Source organism: Myxine glutinosa, unplaced genomic scaffold, assembly GCF_964187855.1.
Source record: "Myxine glutinosa unplaced genomic scaffold, kmMyxGlut1.1 SCAFFOLD_532, whole genome shotgun sequence".
Lineage (NCBI taxonomy): Eukaryota > Metazoa > Chordata > Myxini > Myxiniformes > Myxinidae > Myxine > Myxine glutinosa.
In genome coordinates, this window is record NW_027616629.1 from 200,680 (window position 1) to 221,743 (window position 21,064).

At 43.6% G+C, this 21,064-nt stretch overlaps 1 protein-coding gene across 1 annotated transcript; it reads right to left on the minus strand.

Annotated features, from left to right (window-relative positions):
- Window positions 1–5,078: 5,078 nt before the first annotated feature.
- LOC144889007 (chromosome-associated kinesin KIF4-like) lies at window positions 5,079–19,849 on the minus strand. The gene is made up of 11 exons (XM_078768814.1): window positions 19,718–19,849; window positions 19,508–19,612; window positions 19,091–19,243; window positions 18,905–18,990; window positions 18,278–18,401; window positions 17,954–18,088; window positions 17,795–17,836; window positions 16,934–16,978; window positions 16,306–16,433; window positions 11,960–12,388; window positions 5,079–6,953 (listed from the first exon to the last, which is right to left on the minus strand). The coding sequence occupies exons 1-10, from the start codon at window positions 19,769–19,771 to the stop codon at window positions 12,382–12,384; spliced, it is 879 nt and encodes a 292-aa protein (XP_078624940.1). The 5' UTR covers window positions 19,772–19,849; the 3' UTR covers window positions 5,079–6,953; window positions 11,960–12,381.
- Window positions 19,850–21,064: the final 1,215 nt, after the last annotated feature.

Consider the following 21,064-nt stretch of genomic DNA (forward strand, 5'->3'; position numbering starts at 1 on the left):
AAGACTGCAGGGTGGTATGGTGTCCAGTCGGAGGAAAAAAAGCCTACAAGACTGCAGGGTGGTATGGTGTCCAGTCGGAGGAAAAAAAGCCGACAAGACTGCAGGGTGGTATGGTGTCCAGTCGGAGGAAAAAAAGCCTACAAGACTGCAGGGTGGTATGGTGTCCAGTTGGATGAAAAAAAGCCTACAAGACTGCAGGGTGGTATGGTGTCCAGTTGGAGGAAAAAAAGCCGACAAGACTGCAGGGTGGTATGGTGTCCAGTCGGAGGAAAAAAAGCCTACAAGACTGCAGGGTGGTATGGTGTCCAGTCGGAGGAAAAAAAGCCTACAAGACTGCAGGGTGGTATGGTGTCCAGTCGGAGGAAAAAAAGCCTACAAGACTGCAGGGTGGTATGGTGTCCAGTTGGAGGAAAAAAAGCCGACAAGACTGCAGGGTGGTATGGTGTCCAGTCGGAGGAAAAAAAGCCTACTAGCCTGCAGGGTGGTATGGTGTCCAGTCGGAGGAAAAAAAGCCTACTAGCCTGCAGGGTGGTATGGTGTCCAGTCGGAGGAAAAAAAGCCTACTAGCCTGCAGGGTGGTATGGTGTCCAGTCGGAGGAAGAAAAGCCTACAAGACTGCAGGGTGGTATGGTGTCCAGTCGGAGGAAAAAAAGCCTACTAGCCTGCAGGGTGGTATGGTGTCCAGTCGGAGGAAAAAAAGCCGACAAGAGTGCAGGGTGGCATGGTGTCCAGTCGGAGGAAAAAAAGCCGACAAGAGTGCAGGGTGGCATGGTGTCCAGTCGGAGGAAAAAAAGCCTACAAGACTGCAGGGTGGTATGGTGTCCAGGAGGAGGGAAAAAAGCCGACAAGAGTGCAGGGTGGCATGGTGTCCAGTCGGAGGAAAAAAAGCCTACAAGACTGCAGGGTGGCATGGTGTCCAGGAGGAGGGAAAAAAGCCGACAACACTCCCCCTGCAGGAGAAAAAAATGGTCACCATTTCCCATGGTCGCTATTACGAATATTGCATTTGCTTACCCCCATCAAATGTTTATGTTGAGCGAGTGTTCTCGCTAATGGGACAAAAGTGGGGTGGTTTTAGTTGCAGGTATAGCGTTGACCTCATGAAAGCTGAACTTCAGGTGGCATGTAGTGATTTCATGGCCTTTGCAAGATCTATACTTGGTCTGCTTAGAGCTGTAGGATCAAATGCAAACTACAAGAAATAAAAGTGTGCACACAACACACAAACCATCTGAGAGACAGACATACAGTGTTATGCTTGAGCAATTGTTCAATTTACCTGTTGGTATGGTTACGAGTTATGCTTGAATTTTTTTTGTCATATTGCAATTGCAATCTGAAACCTCAAGGAAATTGTGAAGCCTGGGGAGGCTTGTTCTGTATTTTGTCAAAAAGCAAAAAATGTACTTCAAGCTGTAATTGTTTTGAATTGAAAAGTTTCACCCTCAAAAGTTGAAATCCATTTAAACAAACTAATGTTGTTTGTACGTTTCCCACAATAATCTGAGCATTCACATTGGGGCCTACCACAGCCCGCTTGACCCATGCCTGAGTGTCCCGTATTTTTTTCCTCAGACCTGGTCACCCTACGTCCCTGTTCCCTACTGTTATACTTCCCTCTCTCCCCCCCCCCCCCTCCTGTCTCCCGCTTCCTTTGTTATAGGGTTTACGTGTTAGCTCTGATACGAGCCTCGATGAAGTATACAAAAAAATGGAAGGACCACGGTAACCTGAATTCACCCTGAGACCAAGCATATTTCACGCAAATAGTCATGAAGGCAACACAAGGAAGTACAGTAAACCCTTGGATATCACGGTTTTGAGGAATAACCATTTTCGAGCTTAGCTGTTCCACATATACCTAATCGACATACATGTCCATGTACTCCTAGTAGGCCTGCATGTCCTCATGCACTATCAACAGCCCGGATGCTTGTTTCCTCATCGTGGATTGTTACTGGCGGCCCTCAAGATTGCTGAAGTGTCGTGCAGTCGACTTGATGCCCAGAAGGGGGGCAACATGAACCTTTTATTACCTTCGCCAGAGGAGAGGGTTTTGCATTTGAGTCCGTTTTTTTTGGTCTGTCTAGCTGTTTGTCCGCACAAAATGTTTCACTCCTTCATTCCTCTTTTCTCCCACCTCTGGAACAAACTCCCTCACTCTCTCCAATCCCACTCCTCCCTCCAGGTCTTTAAAACGGCTGTTCACCACCATCTCTTATCCTCCCCCATCCGAAACCTTGATCTTTTCTACCCCCGCTAATTTCACCCCAAATCCACTTTTTTGAGGTGACTTTTGACTTCTTTCCTGGAAGTCCTTGGTGTCCTTGCGTTAACTAGTGTAGTGATCCTGCCTCCCCCCAGGCCCTCTCCCTCCCACACATCTCCTGATGTCCCTGCTCTCAAATGTTGTGTTTGTGTGCTTCCTCCCCTTCTCTCCCCATCTTGTCGACCGCTCCCCTTTTTATATACCTTGTTTGCTTGTTTGTTTGATTTGTTTGTTTGATAAATGTTAGCTCTTTCACGAGCCTCGACTCTGTACACAAAAAAAATAAAAAATAAAAATATGATTTTCTCTGGAACCCTTGGTCCGATTGACTGGAATTTTTCACCATAGGTAACCCTCCACCTGTATAATTTTTTGTTAATTACGTCATAGGTCACGTGGTATGGCCGCCATGTTGTAAAAACCGAAACAAATTGCACCTCTATCTCCGAAAGCGCTGCATGGAAAAAATTGAGCCGTGGCTCATTGTAAAGAACTCTTCATGGGGAATAAAATATTGTTATGAATTTTGGGGTCGTGATATATATAGATTTAGGTAGATCTGCATAGGTAGCTGCTCCGATGATCGTGCATAGCAAGAACCACTTCGATGTGCAGAAAGCAGGGACCTGTCTAGCCCGGATATCGGCTTAGGTGTATATTTGCCCGATTATGAGGAAGGGGGCGTGTTAACTAGTGTAGTGAATATGTTAATTCCCCTGTGTGTGAAACCTCTGTAGTTATCTCTACTGTTTTACCATCACCAGTGCCCATTAGTTACTCGAATGAATAATTGCCCCAATAAAACTCACCGGAAATGCAGGGAGGAAGTGCCCACACATTGCGCCGCCATGGTGATAAAACATTGCTCAGAATGGCTGAGGCCACGCCCACCTCACGACAGATTGTTCGAGGGGTTTGATGGGGTCACACCAATTGTCGGGATGGCCAATCAGCATGCAGCTGAAGCCCAGAGTCAAGGAGCCAGCTGATTGGCTAGGGGGAGATGATAAAAAGTGAGTGCGTCCGACATTTTCTCTCTCTGCTCCTGGGTTTTTGGCAAGGATTGCTCCCTGCGCTCTGTGTTCTCCTGCTGAGATTGGTTATCTCGCTCATCGGTCTCAGTGCTGAGTGGATCGCGATCGTCACGCCTGGGACATTCCAACAAACGTTCCACCATCACACCACAGAAGGAAGGCTGCCGGACTGCGGTGCGTTGGGCTTGACGGAGGCCGGTGCGTCGAGTGGCGGAGCGCGCGCATGCAAGGCTGCACCATTAGTCTGCAAATTCCCACTTCTCCGCGTAGGGCGAGAGGCGAGGGATCGTCGGCCAGACAATCAAGCCAGACCGAGCTGAGTACCCATAAAAATAATCCCTTTCATCCCGTCTCTTCATCCTTCGTCTTGTATTTGTGTTCTGTCTGTCGGAGTACTCCAATTTAAGGGGGTTTTAGTTACCGGCGCGTTTCATTGTTATTGGCATCCGTGGCAATAAAGCCTTATTTATTTTCACTGTACATTTTAACCCGGATTCCCGTTTGAGTTTATTTCCTGCAGGCTTTGAAGACTGCCCGGCGTGATCGTGTCAGGTGAAAGCTTTCCGCTTCTTCTTCCTCTCCCTTCCTCCCGTGCATATACAGCGAAGTCCGTATTTGATCGTCGCCTCAAATAACGCTCGATTGCTGTCCGTGATTTCCCAGTCTTCACCGAGGGGAATCACATGACAATATGTTAATGTCATAGGTGCCTCCATTACATCATAATTTGGCAAGTACAAAACTTCAATCAAAATAATTTATTGAGCATCATCTGGGGATAAAATGGTTGAGGAAAAAAAGAAGAAAAAAAAAAAGCGGTCATGGTTCGGCCACCATGTTTTAACACAAAAGCCTCAAAACCACTGAAAACACGTCCTGGGGAGGGTCTGCAATCTGTGATTGCTCACCTCATGTACACCACAGCAATACCCAGATAGTTATTTATAGTGTGTGTAAAGGTAGACCTTTGCCCATTGTGTAAGGGTTGGGGTATGGGGGCATGTTTTGGAAGAACAGTTTATGTATGTATTCCCAGTGTGATGTCTCCCTTGTTCCAGCTATCTCTTTCAATCCACCATTGGTCCGTTGCAACAATCAAGCACAAGTAGGATCCACTTTATTTACTCCCTCAAATTGTAGTCGACTAAGTGAGGCAAATATCAATTGTGGAATATTGCCCATGCCCTGGGAACACAACACCCAAATCAGGATTTACTTTTTGCTGACATTCTTCCTTTTTTCTGCAAGTGCTGTTTCAGCTTTGTTCAAGACACGCTGAACATATTGGATACACTAGTGAAAGTTTCTGGGCAGGGGGAGATAGATGGGTACAGACGCAATAAATACTCTGCCCCTCTTCAAGTGAAAGATAGTTTTCCGTTTTTTTTTTTTTTTTCCATGAATAAATCACTCACTCTATTCTCTGCCCATTACTCGTTTTCATCCCTGGCTTTTCCCTTCCTGTTGTTGCAGTGTTAAGCTTGTATCCAGCTTGTTCACTCTCGGCCCTCCACCCAGCCAATAGTGCATCACTCCGCTCCCCCATGCTCTCGTCCAGCCCTTCAACAAGCCAAAACTTCATAAATTATAATTGGCAAAAATACCTGATTCCACCATTAAACATTGGGTTGGTGTTTTTTTTTTTGATTCAACAGAGGGGTCAGAGGTCAAAATTAAAGTTTCTGGCCTGACTCCTTTACAGCTCAACAAATCCATGCAAAACTTTGCATGAACATACCTCACCACAGCCCATTCTAACAAAAACGCAGGAGACATTGGTCCATAGTCTTTTTATTTTGACAGTGGTCAAATCAGTGTTTGCTCGTGAAAGTTTTGCAATTCGACTTCACAAGCACAAGAAAAGCTACATCAAAGATTTGCTGCTGACCACACAAACTGGTTAGTTCAATGACAAAATATACAGATTCAGCTCGTTAAAATATCCACATCAAAGACAAAAGTAAATGGCAATAATACATACCCAGTGGGTATTGGCACAGCAAACAGATTACTGTACCACAAACCACTGAAGAAAAAGGTCAGATTCAATTATCGTCGAAAGCCTCGTCGGTGTGTGGAAGCCAATTCAAGCGCAGATTACACAAATACCATAAAGGATGCATGCAGATGGCTGTTTGGTTGACTACAGAGATTTTTTCCTTTCTCCATTGGTTAATGTGGGTTTGATTCATGGCTGCCCACTCTAGCAAACTTACAAAATCAATTTTTCCTTAATCACTCCAATACCAAGTTGATTTGTAGTGTATTACCCACCACAACAGGGGGAAGGATAACAAAAAGAAGCAATACTACACAATTATGCAATTTCTGTACTATGCTAACCCTGGCTTTTGTACACAGTCCTTATTTACACAAACTTTAATGTCACACACACACACACACACACACACACACACACACACACACACACACACACACACACACACACAATGAATAAATAAATGACAGGAGGGTGACAAAACAAGAAATACCATTTTCGTTATTACGCAGCAGCGGGTAAATCACCCAGCCGCCATTCCGCACTGACTGGACTAGTATGAGATGGGCCACGGGATGCTGGGGGTGCGAGGACGAATACCAAATACGTAGCACCCTGATGGTTCCTTGTCAGCCATCTTGTGCATGCACCTCAAATCTTTCTGCTAAACTTATCGTGTAATGGTATCTTGTGCATCTTTTGACACCCTGAATGCTCTGGGTGAAAAACACAGGAAATATATTTCATTGAAGGTGAAATTAAAATTTAGATGGAACTGTTATTTGATGGAACCCCTCAATAACTCCACACCATTGTCCCCTCTATCTCCACCGCAAGCAACAACATTTAACAACTCAGGTTCATGAAATTACTATTCCCCATGGGGAGTACTTTACAATGAGCCATCTTTCAAATTTTTCCATGCAGAGGTTTCGGAGATGTGGAGGCGCAAAGTTTTTCATCTTTTTTTCCAAGATGGCGCCCATAACACGTGAAGCATGACGTCAATTTCTTCTCTTTTTAAATTATACAGGAGGCACGACGGTGAAAATTGTCAATCGGACCAACGGTTGCAGAGAAAACGAATTTTAAAAGGAACTAGAACTGCGAGCAATGATAAAATCGGCATCGAAGAATAAACACTTCAATTAGGTGCAGAGTACAATTTGTCTACAGAGTTGACGGCATCAAAAGGAAATAGTTACGTGCACTGAGGGAGTGCGCGACACGCTCAATCACATGAATACACTTCTGTCTGGCCCTCGGACACTTCGGCAGATATATTGAATTCAAAAGGGTGGTGGGAGGGGGAGGACATTGTTACACAGATGTAGAGTTCTCATCAAATAGCACAAGGGAGAAAATTATTTCCAGGAATGTTGGAAAAACAAGTTAGACAACCAAGGAAAATGAATGTGCTAGAGAGAAACAGTTGAGATGAATGAATGCTCGTTTTAAGGCCATTTTCCCCACGAGAGCAGGGGTTAGCCTTGCAGACCCCATGACAATCATGGTTCCCTGTTTGAGGCAATGTTTTTATGGCCGGATGCCATTCCTGACGCCAACCCTTGGTCACGCTCTTACGATGCGCAGGGATACGATGTACCTATTCTAAATGGGGGTACACACCGTGATCATTCATCCCAGCAAGCTGGTACTCAATTTGCCGACCTCGGAAGGATGACAGGCTGAGTCAACCCCCCCCCCCCCCCCCCTGGCGTTAATTCAGCGATCGACAGGGATTGGAACCCAAGATCCTTGGATCCCAAGCCAGCACCCTAACCGCTAAGCCAACACCAGTTGAGATAAGAAAGCATATTTAAAATAATGAGAACCATATGCGGAGTCATTTCCCAGCACCCAAAAGTCAATGGGAGGGTGAGTTTATGACACCAGGATGGCAGAGTGTGCATTCTTGTACACTATAAACTATGAACTTGTCCTTCGGACAAGAAACAGTACGGTTTTCAGTTAAGAACAAAAGATTGTGTGTATTCTGTCTCGCCATATTGTCTCAAGTACAATTTGAACAGGGGAGAAAAAAAACAAAAACATTCATCCACAGTATTAAAGTGTTTTCCAATTATTTGCAATAAATATAGGACGACTCAAAATACTTCCACATAGGATTCCGGGTATAATGGCTGCCATACTACGTGACTGATATCATTTTCAATAAATTTTCATCATTTGTGGAGTCGTTCATATCTGTAAATTTTGGCTTGCATTGGTTAAACGGTTCTGGAGATATAGATTTTCAAATGTTTTTTTTTTTTTCATTGAATCCATCATGGCCACCATACCACGTGACTGATGGTCAGTTCAGAAACATTTTCCTCATGGGGAGTTGATCATAAATAGGAAATTTCATATTGATCCATTCAGTAGTTCTTGAAAACTAATAAATTAGTTAAAGTTCGTAGTTATTTTGGGTCCTCGATCGAGATCTTTGGGGTATTTAAGGGTCTTCGGGGTATATTGAGTCTTGGGGGTAATTTTGGGTCTTTGGGGGTCCACTGGGTCCTCAGGATCTTAAAGGAGCTTCGGGGTATTTTCAGTCTTTTGGATTGTTTCGGTCTTCGGGGATTTTAAGGGTCTACGGAGTATTTTGGGTGTTCGATCTTTTCGGTCTTCGGGGTTTTTTGGGTCTTTGATCCTTTCAGCAAAAGGGATCTTTTGGGTCTTTGAGCTCTTTAAGGTTCTTTGGGTCCTTTGTCTTCAGGGTCTTTTCGATATTTGGGGCATTTTTGGGTCTTCATGGTCTTTAACATTCTTCAGAGTTTTTGTGGTCTTTGGGGTATTCAGGGTATTTAAGGGTCTTTGGGGTATTTTGGGTCCTTGGGGTTGTTTGGGGCTTTAGGGTCTTCAGGGTCCATTGGGATATTTTGGGTCTTTGGTATTTTGGATCTTCAAAGTCCTTGGGGGTCAACAGTCTGCAGGGTATTTTGGGTCCATTGGGTCCTCAAAGTCTTTTAACCGGTGGACACAGTCATGTTGATAGATTGCCCATTAAATCCCCCCTCAAAGCCTTTAAAACCGACCCTTATGAAGGGACACACACACACACACACACACACACACACACACACACACACACGGTAGATGACTGACGTCATACTTTAAAAATATTTTCCCCCATAGGAATGTAAACATGCGTTGCAAGTTTCATAATCGATCGGTGAAGCGGTTTCGGAGAAATAGATTTTTAAATCCAATATGGCCGCCAAACCACGTGACATCGATTTTTTTTGGCAAATTTATCCCCACAGCTAGGCTGTCATATTTGAAAAAAAAAAATTGTGTTGATCTATTCAGTGGTTCTGGAGAATATGTTTAAAGTTTGACATAACTGCTCTAGTGGGGAAAAATGGCCTTAAACTTCCCTGCTAATGTCTGCTGCTCTTCTTCTGCTCCAATCGGTTCTTCTGATCATGTGCTTGTCAAAGTGGACATCTCTCTGGCCATTCTCAGAGAGCCTCCTCAGCGTCGACGAGTCTAGCATTTCACTCAGGCCGACTGGGACGGTCTTCAAGCAGCCATCAATCGTCTGGATTGGTCTCCCATCTCCACTGCCTCTGACATCAATTCTTCCTGGGAATTCTTCCAAAGCAAACTGATCTCTCTCATGCACAGATTTATCCCATCTCGCCTTCAGTTGTCTTACCCTTCCTCCCGTCCATGGTACACTGAATCTTGTGGTGAGGCAGTTGCCCTGAAACAACTTGCCTTTGCCTCTTGGAAGGCTAATCCAACTGAAGGAAATCTCAGTTCCTTCCACCAAGCTCGGAACAAGTGTGTGTCTACCCTCAGGAGTGCCAGGAAGCACTATCTCTCACTCAAGAATGAACTCTCAAACCTGTCTCCTTCCTCCAAATCCTGGTGGCGTCTGGTCAAATGCGTTTCTGGTGTTTGTTCTCCCTCCATCCCCTCCCTTACCTCAAATGGCCACACAGTTGACATCGCACGTGACAAAGCCGAATGCCTCAACTCTGTGTTTGCCTCAAAATCCTTAGTCCCAAACCCATCTCTCTCTGTTCCCACCTTTCCCAGTCGAACCAAACTGCTCCTGGACTCTGTGACCTTCTCTCCTGACAAGGTGGAGGAGTTTTTGTCAAACCTCGACTCTGATTCTGCAACTGGACCAGATGGCATCAGCCCACGGGTCCTAAAATCCTGCTCTGCCGCTCTATCTCACCCTCTCTCTGTTCTTTTCACCCTATCTTTTGCTCAAGGTCATCTGCCAGCATCCTGGAAATCAGCAAACATTACCGCTTTACACAAAAAAGCTGCAAAAACAGATCCTTGCAACTACAGACCAATCAGCCTGCTCCCAATTATCAGCAAAGTCATGGAATCCATCATTGCTTCGGATATGAAATCTTTCCTCTTCTCCAATGGCTTGATCTCTGATCATCAATTTGGTTTCAGACCAGGTCACTCTACTCTGGACATGCTGCTTCTGCTGTCTCAACAATGGATGGAGGTGCTCAATGCCAAACAGGAAATCAGAGCCGTCTCCCTTGACATATCACGTGCCTTCGATACGGTCTGGCACCCAGCTCTGCTCACCAAACTCTCCTCCTATGGTATCCATGGAAATCTCCATGCATGGCTTGCGGACTTCCTCTCTGGTCGTAGTCAACGTGTGGCCCTGAATGGATTTCTCTCATCTCCCCTTCCCGTTCAGGCTGGAGTTCCCCAAGGCAGTGTGCTGGGCCCTGTGCTTTTTCTGGTCTTTATCAATGATCTCTCCGACTCTCTGGAAAATCCTCTGTATCTCTTTGCTGATGACTCCACTCTCTGCCGCTCCATTCTTCTTCCCTCAGATCGGCAGTCTGCAGCCTCCTCACTCTCTGAAGACCTGGACAAAATCACAGACTGGTCAAACATGTGGAACATGTCTTTCAATCCTGACAAATCTCACACTCTTACTATGTCTCTCCGAAAAGATCGACTGGACAACCCTCCCATCTACTTTCTCAACAATCCTCTCCAAGAAGTTCTGTCGCTCAAGATTTTGGGTCTCACCATCTGCCATGATCTTTCTTGGGAAAACCACATTTCCAAGCTGGCCTCCAAAGCCAGTCGCCGACTGGGCATCCTCCGTCGTGCGAAGTCCTTCCTAGGCACACCTGAGCTCCTCACCACATACAAGGCTTTCATCCGCAGCTCAATGGAATACTGTTCTCCCCTATGGGCTGGTGCTCCTGCCTCACACCTGGCTCGGCTTCACGCTGTTGAATCCAAAGCTTTCAGAATCATTGGAATCTCCCGCGATGAAGCTATCTCTGAGGGCCTTTCACTCACTCACCGCAGGCAGGTCGGTGGTCTTTCTGTCTTCTACCGACTCCTCTCCGGCCTTGCTCCCCCAGCTCTCTCTGTGCTCTGTCCCCCAAATATTCCTACAGGTCGCACAAGATCTGCCAGCCACCCTCTGATGGTTAAACTGCCGAAATCTCGGCTCTCTGCTCACCTTCACTCTTTCATTCCTCTTTTCTCCCGCCTCTGGAACAAACTCCCACACTCACTTCAATCACACTCCTCCCTCCAGGTCTTCAAAACAGCTGTTCACCACCATCTCTTATCTTCCCCCATCCAAAACCTTGATCTTTTCTACCCCCACTAATTCACCCCAGATCCACCTTGTTTGAAATTCCAACTTCTTTCCTGGAAGTCTTGGCAGTGTCCATATGTTTTATACCTCTCCCACCCACCCCCCCTTCCCATGCCTTCCCCCCAAAGCCCTCTCCCTCCCACAGTTCTCTCGATGTCTCCATGTCTCTCGGTCCCTGCTCTCAAATGTTGTGTTTGTGTCCTTCCCCCTCTCCCCATCTTGTCTACCGCTCCCGATGTTACTTGTTTTGTGTGTCTGTTTGTCTTTCTGTGTGATTAATGTTCGCTCTTTCACGAGCCTCGATCTTGTATACAACAACAAAAAAAAAAAAAAAAAAAAAAAAAAAAAAAACGATCATTCATTCATTTCATTAATCATAAGCAATGGCGGCCAATGCAAGTCAAAATTCATGATGCACCAAGTTACATTGGCATGTATAAATGAGTTAGTTTCGTATAGCTAGCTGTAACGGTTTTCTCGGAATAGTCTTCACAAATTGTGTGAGAATAATCCTTACAAGAATAGGCTCCCAGTGGGAAGCTCACTGGTAGCCTAAACCCAGCAAAATTCCGGCAGAAGGGACATATACACTGGACAGACAGATAAATGCTGAGACGGCATTGCCCCAAGAACTACATCGTAAAAATTGTCACAGTGCCTTCTGTACATGGCTGAAGTCAAGACTGATATAAAGAGCTATTGGTGGCATGTTTAACAGAGTGATACACCATGTGGCCACCTCAAACATATTGGGGGGAAAAAAAATTATCGGAAAAAAAAAGTCAATATCTATTACCAAAAATTTGATACAGCAATTTAAAACGGTGCAATTAAAACACAGAAGACAAACACCGACAATTAGCTTCAGGGTAATTAAAGGTATTCACAGCATCACGTAAACCCTGGTGTTGGCTTAGCGGCTAGGGTGCCGGCTTAGGATCCTAGATCCTGGGTTCGAATCCCGGTCGATCGCTGAATTAACGCAAGGGGGGTTGACTCAGCCTGTCATCCTTCCGAGGTCGGCAAATTGAGTACCAGTTCACTGGTAATTCCCTGTTTGTCGTAAAAGGCGACAAAAAGGGTTGGCGGCAGGAAGGGCATCCGGCCGCAAAACATTGCTTCAAAAAGGGGACCCAAAAACAACAACAACCATGGTACCAGAAAAAGGCCAACCCCCGCTTTGTGGGGAAAAATGGCCTCTAAAGGTGGTTTGTTTACAGCATCACCTTAAGCTACTTTCAAGCATCAAAGAACATATTTTAAGCTAAAGTGTAATATCAGAAAGCTGTTTGGTTGCCGTTTCGACAATTTTTGTTTTTCAGAAAAAGTCATCAAGCATGCATTTGGAGAAGATGCCAGTGGCAGATGGGACGGGTTTGTGTGTGCAGACTCCGTTTTGGTTCTCTTTCCAGCAATATCCCCTGGTGATTGAACAGCTTGCTCGCACAGTCTTTTGGCATTCCAGTCAATACCTGGAAGGGAGACATTTATGGCAAAAAAAAAAAGAATTTAAAAAAAATTATAAAAATAAAATAATAATTTCAGAAAATAATGAAAAACAAGACCAAAAGTCCAACAGCGGCGTAGCCGGGCTTGTAAAATATAAACCACGAACACACATAATTAGCTTTTTAAACAGTCGCTAATGCTGTTTATAACATTAAACAAAGAAATTTGGAGGAATCCCGACATCTGAGGTATGTTTTACTTACAGAACTGAGGGAAGATCTACTGTAATCTATATACCCCACAACAATACAACAACCGGCATTTTAAGGCCATTTTCCCTGCAAGAGCGGGGGTTAGCCTTGCGGTCCCCATGACATTGTCATGGTTCTATTTTTGAGGCAATGTTTTTATGGCCGGATGCCCTTCCTGACGCCAACCGTTTGTCGCCTCTTACGACACGCAGGGATACGGTGTACCTATTCTAAACCGGGGTACACACCGGTGTGTATATACCGCACAAGGATTGGGTTAATAACATGCCATCAAAAAAACCGAGGCAAATTCCTTACTTCCACAGTTGTTAGTACCGCAAACCGCTTATTTTTGATTCATGAACCAAACACTGCTTCAATCCATTAATTTGTATTCACGACATTGGGATTAAAGTGTTATGGTCATATTTACTATATTATTATTATTACTATTACAAAAATGATACAAGTGGAACGATACACTACTGCATTAAGAAACCTGTGCTTAATTTGTCCGAAGCAGTCTGAAGATGAGGCATATACGTACCGTTTTGTTGGAAGAGACGTCCGATGCTTTCGCTATTTCACTGTCATTTTAACAATCGGTTTGTTTGTGTCTCACACTGAATGAAAAACGTAGAGGTAGAGCATGTCGATTGTGACATATGACAGGTTCGACGATATGTTCGGCATGAGCGAAATTGGAATCAAAATGCCGGAGTGTGGAGAGTCAGCCGCCGTACCACCATAATGACATCAGACGTAATCACATCATCCTGTCATGCGACCAGATCCTCAGCTCTGATTGGTATACGTTTGAGGGAACATACATATGGACAAACACTATTCTAGACGGCTTTGCCCTATGGGCTACGCCGTAAAAAAAAACAATCGGAAGGAAAACCTGAAATTCAAAGCTAATTTTGAGCAGCATGGCAGGCAGCAACATTGGAAAAGGCAGGAGGATGTTTTGGCTCAAGATGATCCATCTCAATGTCAACCACGAAAAAATAATAAATCAAATTAGGCCATTGGCCAGACATGGTCCTCGTGCACCCACCCCCCCCCCCTCCCTCCCACAACTCTACCACCCCATATATTTTTGAAGCACTCAGGTCCCCTCAACATGAAATCAACTGGTAACAGTAAATAAACTGGTTCTTACTATTCATTTTTCACACATATTTGATGGTACCCTTAAAATATATCTTTTCCGTGTCGTTATGTTCCCTGAGATGGCTGAAAGTGGTCTGAGTTATATAAGTTATATATCATCTGAAAGGTAATTATCTGCTGGTCATTATAAATGGCATATATTTTAGATTTAGTGTTACCATTGGCCTCAAAAATCAAGTCGAACAGCTATACCCCATGTTTCGCTGTGCCAACGTAACACAGACTAAGATATTCGAACTTATATCTTCAATCCAGCCACAGTAGACTTGACATTAACAACAACTTTCTGGACATTCTTCATAAAAATACCTTTCATTTGATACCAAATATGTCTTCTTACCAGTAAACATCTATCAGATATGACACTGTAAACTGACCGCAGGTGTGCTGACAATTGCCGCATATGCTTCTCAGATGATCCATGTGGTAACACTGTGCCAACTTTCAACACAATGAAATATGAATTGCTAAATTCACACACAATCACACCTTATTTGTTACAGTATAACAACATTGCTGCTTTCTAGCTGAGCAACATACAATGCTCTCAAGTCTGATAGTTTCACAACCTTGTGGCTATGTAACACCTCCTTATCTACAACATCACAAACTACTTTAAAAGCTTTCTTGTGAACTTCTTCTAGTTCTCGCTGATGCTAGATTCTAGCTGATGTTCTAGCTGGTAAATTTCTGAATAGTAGCGAGTGGTTGACAAAGCTGCTTCATTTGCAACATGCATGTATTCCTGTAACTAAATCGAGGTAAAGTGTGACTTAATAATATATTGTCAAGTAACAATGAGCAATTGAATGATATTTCACTTTCCAATTAAAGCACCTTCCATGACTGACAATGTCTATCAACGCGATCATTTCGTGCAGTTATCGCGATTGTCGGCACACCTGCATTCTGTTTGAAGTGTCATATCTGATAGATTTTTATTGACAAAAATACACATTTGGTATCAAATGAAAGGTATTTTTATGAAGAATGTCCAGACATTTGTTATTAATGTGAATCAATTCTAGTGTGGCTGGATTTGAAGTGTTAGTTTGACACAGCGAAACATGGGGTATAGCTGTTCGACTTGATTTTTGAGGCCAATGGTAACACTAAATTTAAAATATATGCCATTTATAATGACCAGCAGATAATTACCTTTCAGATGATATATAACTTGTATAACTCAGACCACTTTCAGCCATCTCGGGGAACATAACGACACGGAAAAGATATATTTTAAGGGTACCATCAAATATGTGTGAAAAATGAATAGTAAGAACCAGTTTATTTACTGTTACCAGTTGATTTCATGTTGAGGGGACCCGAGTGCTTCAAAAGTATATGGGGTGGTAGAGTTGTGGGGGGGGGGGGGGTGCACGAGGACCATGTCTGGCCCATGGCCTAAATGTTTCACGAATAAAAATTAGAGCAGGTCATTATTACAGCAAGCATTTATAAAACTATCATGGCAAATTACATCATGAAACATGTCAACATCAACGTCACATTCTTTCAGCAATTTGCACTTGCACGTCTGAAAGAATGGGAAGCCACCCAGAAAACAAGACACGGTCAACTGCCCTCGTGAATATGGTCAAGTGGTCTGATATTTTCACACTTTTCTCGACACTGATGAGATAACTTGCCCAACTGTTGCACAAAATTAAAGGTGGTGTAGGATGAATGGTGGAAACAATGGATACTCTATCGTACAAGGGTGCAGGTGAGTGAGACTGGGAGCTTTGGGCTTAACAATGGGTGCATGCTCAAGTGCCGCTATCCCAGGTCCTAATCTATCAATCACTCTGAAAATGGCAAAATACAACAACCGGAGAAATGCCCTCAGCAGCTTCTCGTGAGTCAATAGATGGCACGTCAGCATGATATCGTGCTAATTTGAAAAAACATTGGGCTCAGGAAGTTATTCGAAAGTGAAAACATCTCACCCCGATAAAACAAATACTTCTCAAAATCGAAATAAATAAAACTAATCCTGTCTGGGTTCCAAATCCGACCAGGGGATTGTCAAAAGAGTATTTTGTCCACCACTTTAGCCTATGAAGACCCCTCTTTACATGCTTGGGAGAATAATCTTTCCATGCTGCAGGATATGCTTGGGAGATCAAGACCCTTGAAAACCCTGAACACTCCAAAGACCATTTGGACCCCAAAGATCCTCAAGACCCATGAAAACCACAAAGACTCCTTTACACACCAGCATTGCCTCAACTCACCATTTTATATAAACCCAAATTTAACCCCGTCTCTTCCTGCAACCACGCCTTACGGACTCTTTCCCCCTCCTCCCTTCGCCCCCCCCCCCCAAACCCCATCGGTTCTCCTACCCCTTTTCAGTTTTTCCCCTGTCCCCTCTCTGCTGGCTGTCCTGCCACCCTCTCACCCCAACCCCCTCCACACCCCACCCCCCCCCCCCCCCAGCAAAACACTGGATAACCCTGCCATAAAAAAAAATTACGTAATGAACCCAATGACTTGCAAAGGGATGTTACCTTTTATTTGGTGAAGGAGCGATGTCAGGAATGGAGAAGAAAGACGTTTCTGGGGGAACCTCAACACCATCCTGCGGCTGTTCACCTCTGGGGCTCTGGTCACTATTTTGGTCACCTGTCCGTTGTTCCTGCATCATCGTTGAGGTTATGAAAGGAAAACAAATGGACAGCTTCAGCATTATTTGTTAATTTCATCAGTTATCTTCATATTTCGATTGTGCGTTTGAATGCAAATCATCCATACGATTTCAAGAGTCTCGTTTACAAACCGGGTTACAGGCAAGAGGCAGCATTAAAACGAACACATTAACTGATATTTTCCAAAACAGATGTTGAAGACATTGCAACTGAAAACGTTGAAGCAACCGCATAATATTACGGTGATGTTTAACTCTGAGTGAGAATAGTTCTAAATTTTAAAAACTTTCTTCTGATATTTGTGATTTATTTCAAACAAACTGTATTTCCCATCAGACATGACCAACTTGCATTACACACACCAAGAATAAATCACATTTGCAACTTAAATGCACCACAACACAAGAGATATACCAAAGACAATGGTCAACTTTCAACCTCAAAGGAAGAGACAGGTAAAAGATTACTTGGGAATTTATGAAGGCCTAACCTTTGGAGGGGTTTTTTGCTCATCAGAGACATTCAAAGCTTTCTGCTGAAAAACCCAGAAACAAAGAAAAACAAAGTGAATTCGACCATACAAGCTGTAAATCGACAAAAACACAAATCGACATTGAAGCAAAACAATAAGAGTTCCCTTATAAGGAACTTCATTCCATGCAGGAGGCCATTAGGCCCATCAAGCCTATGCAATAATAGACAACCTATGGTTGTTCCTCTGCCACATCTTTTTAAATGCTTGAGGATTAACATAAACAAAATTTGGAAACTCACTTGTATGTGGCAATCACAAGTAATGACAGTTTGCATGACAATCTTTACCCCCTCACCCCAAGCCCACCCCAGCAGTATGCAGACATGGCTGGGACAGCAAAACAGCCAATTAAGCAAGTGAAAATATTGGAATTTGATGGAAACATGCTGTTCCTTTGGTTTTGAAAGTATTTGATCATGAACAGACTCATTTGGCATGAGTGGAGTTGGGTCGACCACCCCACTGCTCATCCCATCTCCAAATGTGGCACAAAAATTGTTGGCACAGTTCATGCAATCTGGTAGGTCAAATTTCCAAAAAAAGAAAATAAAAAACAGCCAACCACCTTTGCCATTTAACTTGAAGATATGGACGTAACCACTAGTTATTCTACATCGTTGTTTATATAGAAAGGGAAGAGTTGGAAGTACCTGTATTATAAAAGTTCCACCATTTTTGCATAATCTATTGTGCAGAAGATGCCTTGGATTTTAGGCTTGGCAAAGTAACATCTTTTTTGGAACAAAAGTGCATCTGCCTTTTATACACCCAGAAATAAAAAGTTCTCAGCCACAAATTCTGAAAGGCAGAAGTTACCTTGTCTTCTGCTTCTTGTTGTCGCTGATTTATCAGGATCATCTGTCGGAAAAAGGGAGGTGCTTGAAGGTGGTTAACATTGCTTCAATAGCATAATATCAAAGTTGAACACCAGAGTCCAGAGCCAGAATTTACCATCCACCACCTGACATGCAATACCTGATCTTGATGTTCTTGAGCCTCGCATGCAATACCTGCGGCCTCGCTTGCTCGCTGTCGCTCCTGTGACACCTGCTTGGTGAACTCAACCACTTCTCTTTCCTTAACCCCACACCGCACCCGTGTGGCAACCACCTGGAGTGAAACATCAAATATACACACCACCCACAAAAATTAGTGGAGTGTACCATTCCTTATTCATCTGGAGAAAAAAATAATAATAATAAGGATAATAAAAATAATAATAATAAGCAAGGAGAATAATTTTTATTCTTTTAAATAAAGGAGAGGGATCTTCCCGACACAGAGAAAAGGCTCTCATACCTCCTTCATAAGCCACTTGAGGGCAGACTTAGCCTCAATCAAGCTGAAGCCATCCCAAAATGGCACACGCTCATCACCATCCACATCAGCCAGCTTTTGTTGCATGTCAGCAATCTGTGCAGACCTGTGGAGGAAGTTTTAAAATAAACTTGGCAAAAAAACAACAAAAAAAAAACAAGCATTACGCCTAGGTCCCCCGTCGTTGAAGTGATGCGAGTTGACAAAGTGGAAGATGCAAGGCGGCCATCTTGGATTTTGACGTGGCGACCCAATTTTCAAGTGTTCTTCCTTATGCCTAGATACACCCACACACCAGATTAGAAGTTGGTACTTCGCTTATTTTTCAAGATATTAAGCTCAAGGTTCAGACATACATGGCGTCAGACATACATGGCGGTGGCCATCTTGGATTTTGACGTGGGTTGCACCCACACACCAAATTAGAATTCGGTCCTTCGCTTACGCATGCACGGAGGGGAAAACCATAGTCCTCTTTCGCTCCGCAGTGCGACGGGGGACAAAAAAAAAAAAACCTTGCATTGAGAATCACTGGTTGGATAAATTATATGAAAAACTGGCAGGATGCACTGATTGAAATTCTTGATTCGTAGACAGTAAAATATGTACCTCAGTTCCATCTCAGTTTCCAAACTTTTGATCTGCTCGTCAATGTCACAATCTTGTTCGCGTTCCCTGCTGCCGAACGTTCTTCGCTACAGATGACAAATAGACAGAGGTTAGAATGGAACCCAGGAGTGACAAATGACTTGGTTAAAACTTAATTTTTTAATTCACTTGATCACATGACCTTACCCGAGATTTTTTAATAGGCTGGGAAATGTCCTCCTTGTTGCGCTGCAGCTGTGCCAAATCCCGGGCAAGCATGTGGTCATCCAAAAGGTTATTGAGGTGACATCTTACCTCCTCCATGCTTACCAAGACCTCTACCTCAATGGTCAACAAGCCCTGAGGTCAAAGCAATCAGCATGAAAAACAAAACCCCAGGTTTTTGAAATGCCAGCATACCAAACCCTCAACCTTGGCATTAAAACATGAAGCTAGCACCAACTACAAGCTTTCTATCTCATGAGAATGGTTATAGAGGTATTTGGATCCACATACAGTACACCCAAGATTATTAAATGATTCATGTAATGACTCTTGCAATTCCTCCCTCCCCTCAAGATACATAATGTTAATCAAAAATTCTGGTCATCAGAAGATGAAGACCTTGATCCAAGCAGCCATTCCTTCCTTGCCCTTCTGCTGCTGTCCCTTGCGTTGCTCCCCAGCTTCCTTCTGCCGCTGCAGTGCATCTCTCAACCGGCGAGCTGCCTAGATAAGAGAATGACACACAAGGGGGGGCTCACCCAAGGAAGGGCAATTTAGGCTTGGTCAAAATTCCTGCAGCCCTTTGGCCGCTAAAGACCAAGGGCTCACCTCTTCAGTTTTGCGTCGAAGAACGGCCATCTGCTTTTCATAGCCCCTCTCCATCCTCAGCACCTCAAACTGGTGCTTTCTCTCCTAAAAAGTGTACATCGGTTTACTTTATTATTTTTTTTAAAGGAAAATAAAAATAAAAATTAAAATAAAGACGAACAAGGAGGAGTTTTCCTTGGTTGGGTGATGCAAGAATGGCAGGCCCTTTCTATATGGCCCAAAAATAGAGGCCTACTCCACAATATTGCTTGGATCTCTCCCTTTGAAAAAAACCACTGCATCCTAAGATGACATATATCCAACAGAAACCTTTCATTGGCTATCTTGGACTAGCTCATCTCCCTCGAGCTTTTGTACACCACTCCTTTCCTATGCCATCTCCAGGCGCTTTGTATAACGTCATTGCCGGACACCGAAGGGGGCTCGGCAATGACGCACGCTGAAAGGGAATACTCAATTTTCACTCTGGTTGTTTGTTTTCTTGTTTTCTTGTTTGTTTGTCCGGGCGATATCTCAGCCATCCTTCGAGCTGGGAAGCTGAAATTTCGGCACAATAGTCAGTACTTTGTCAAAAACGGGATTTTGTTGTTTTTTGAATAATCAACTAATTGATGAATTACTTAATTATTATCGATTAAGTACTGATACATTTCTTTAGTCTCCTCATCCTTTAAATCCTTTAAATTTTAATTATTTAATTTTTAAATTTTAATCCTTTAAAATCCTTAAAATCCTTGAAATTAAATAATTTAATTTAAATTTAATAATTTTGATTTTTAATTTAATAATTTAATAATAATAATTAAATTATTATAATATTTAAATCCTTTAAATAATTTAAATCCTTTAAATTTTAATCCTTTAAATCCTTAGTCTTAAATGTCAGGCACCTTTTGAGTTAGGAAGCTGATATTTGGACATGCCAACGACCAAGTGCCAATGCCAATGACCAAGATCCAATGATTTGGACATCCCATGATCTTTCTTGGGAAAACCACATTTCCAAGCTGGCCTCCAAAGCCAGTCGCCGACTGGGCATCCTCCGTCGTGCGCAGTCATTCCTTGGCACACCTGAGCTCCTCACCACATATAAGGCTTTCATCCGCAGCTCAATGGAATACTGTTCCCCCCCCTCTGGGCTGGTGCTCCTGCCTAACAGCGTGAAGCCGAGCAAGGTGTGGAGGCCAAAGCTTTCAGAATCATTGGAATCTCCTGCGATGAAGTCAACTCCAAGGGCCTTTCACTCACTCACCGCAGGCAGGTTGGTGGTCTTTCTGTCTTCCACCGACTCCTCTCCAGCCTTGCTCCCCCAGCTCTGTCCCCCCAATATTCCTTCAGGTCGCACAA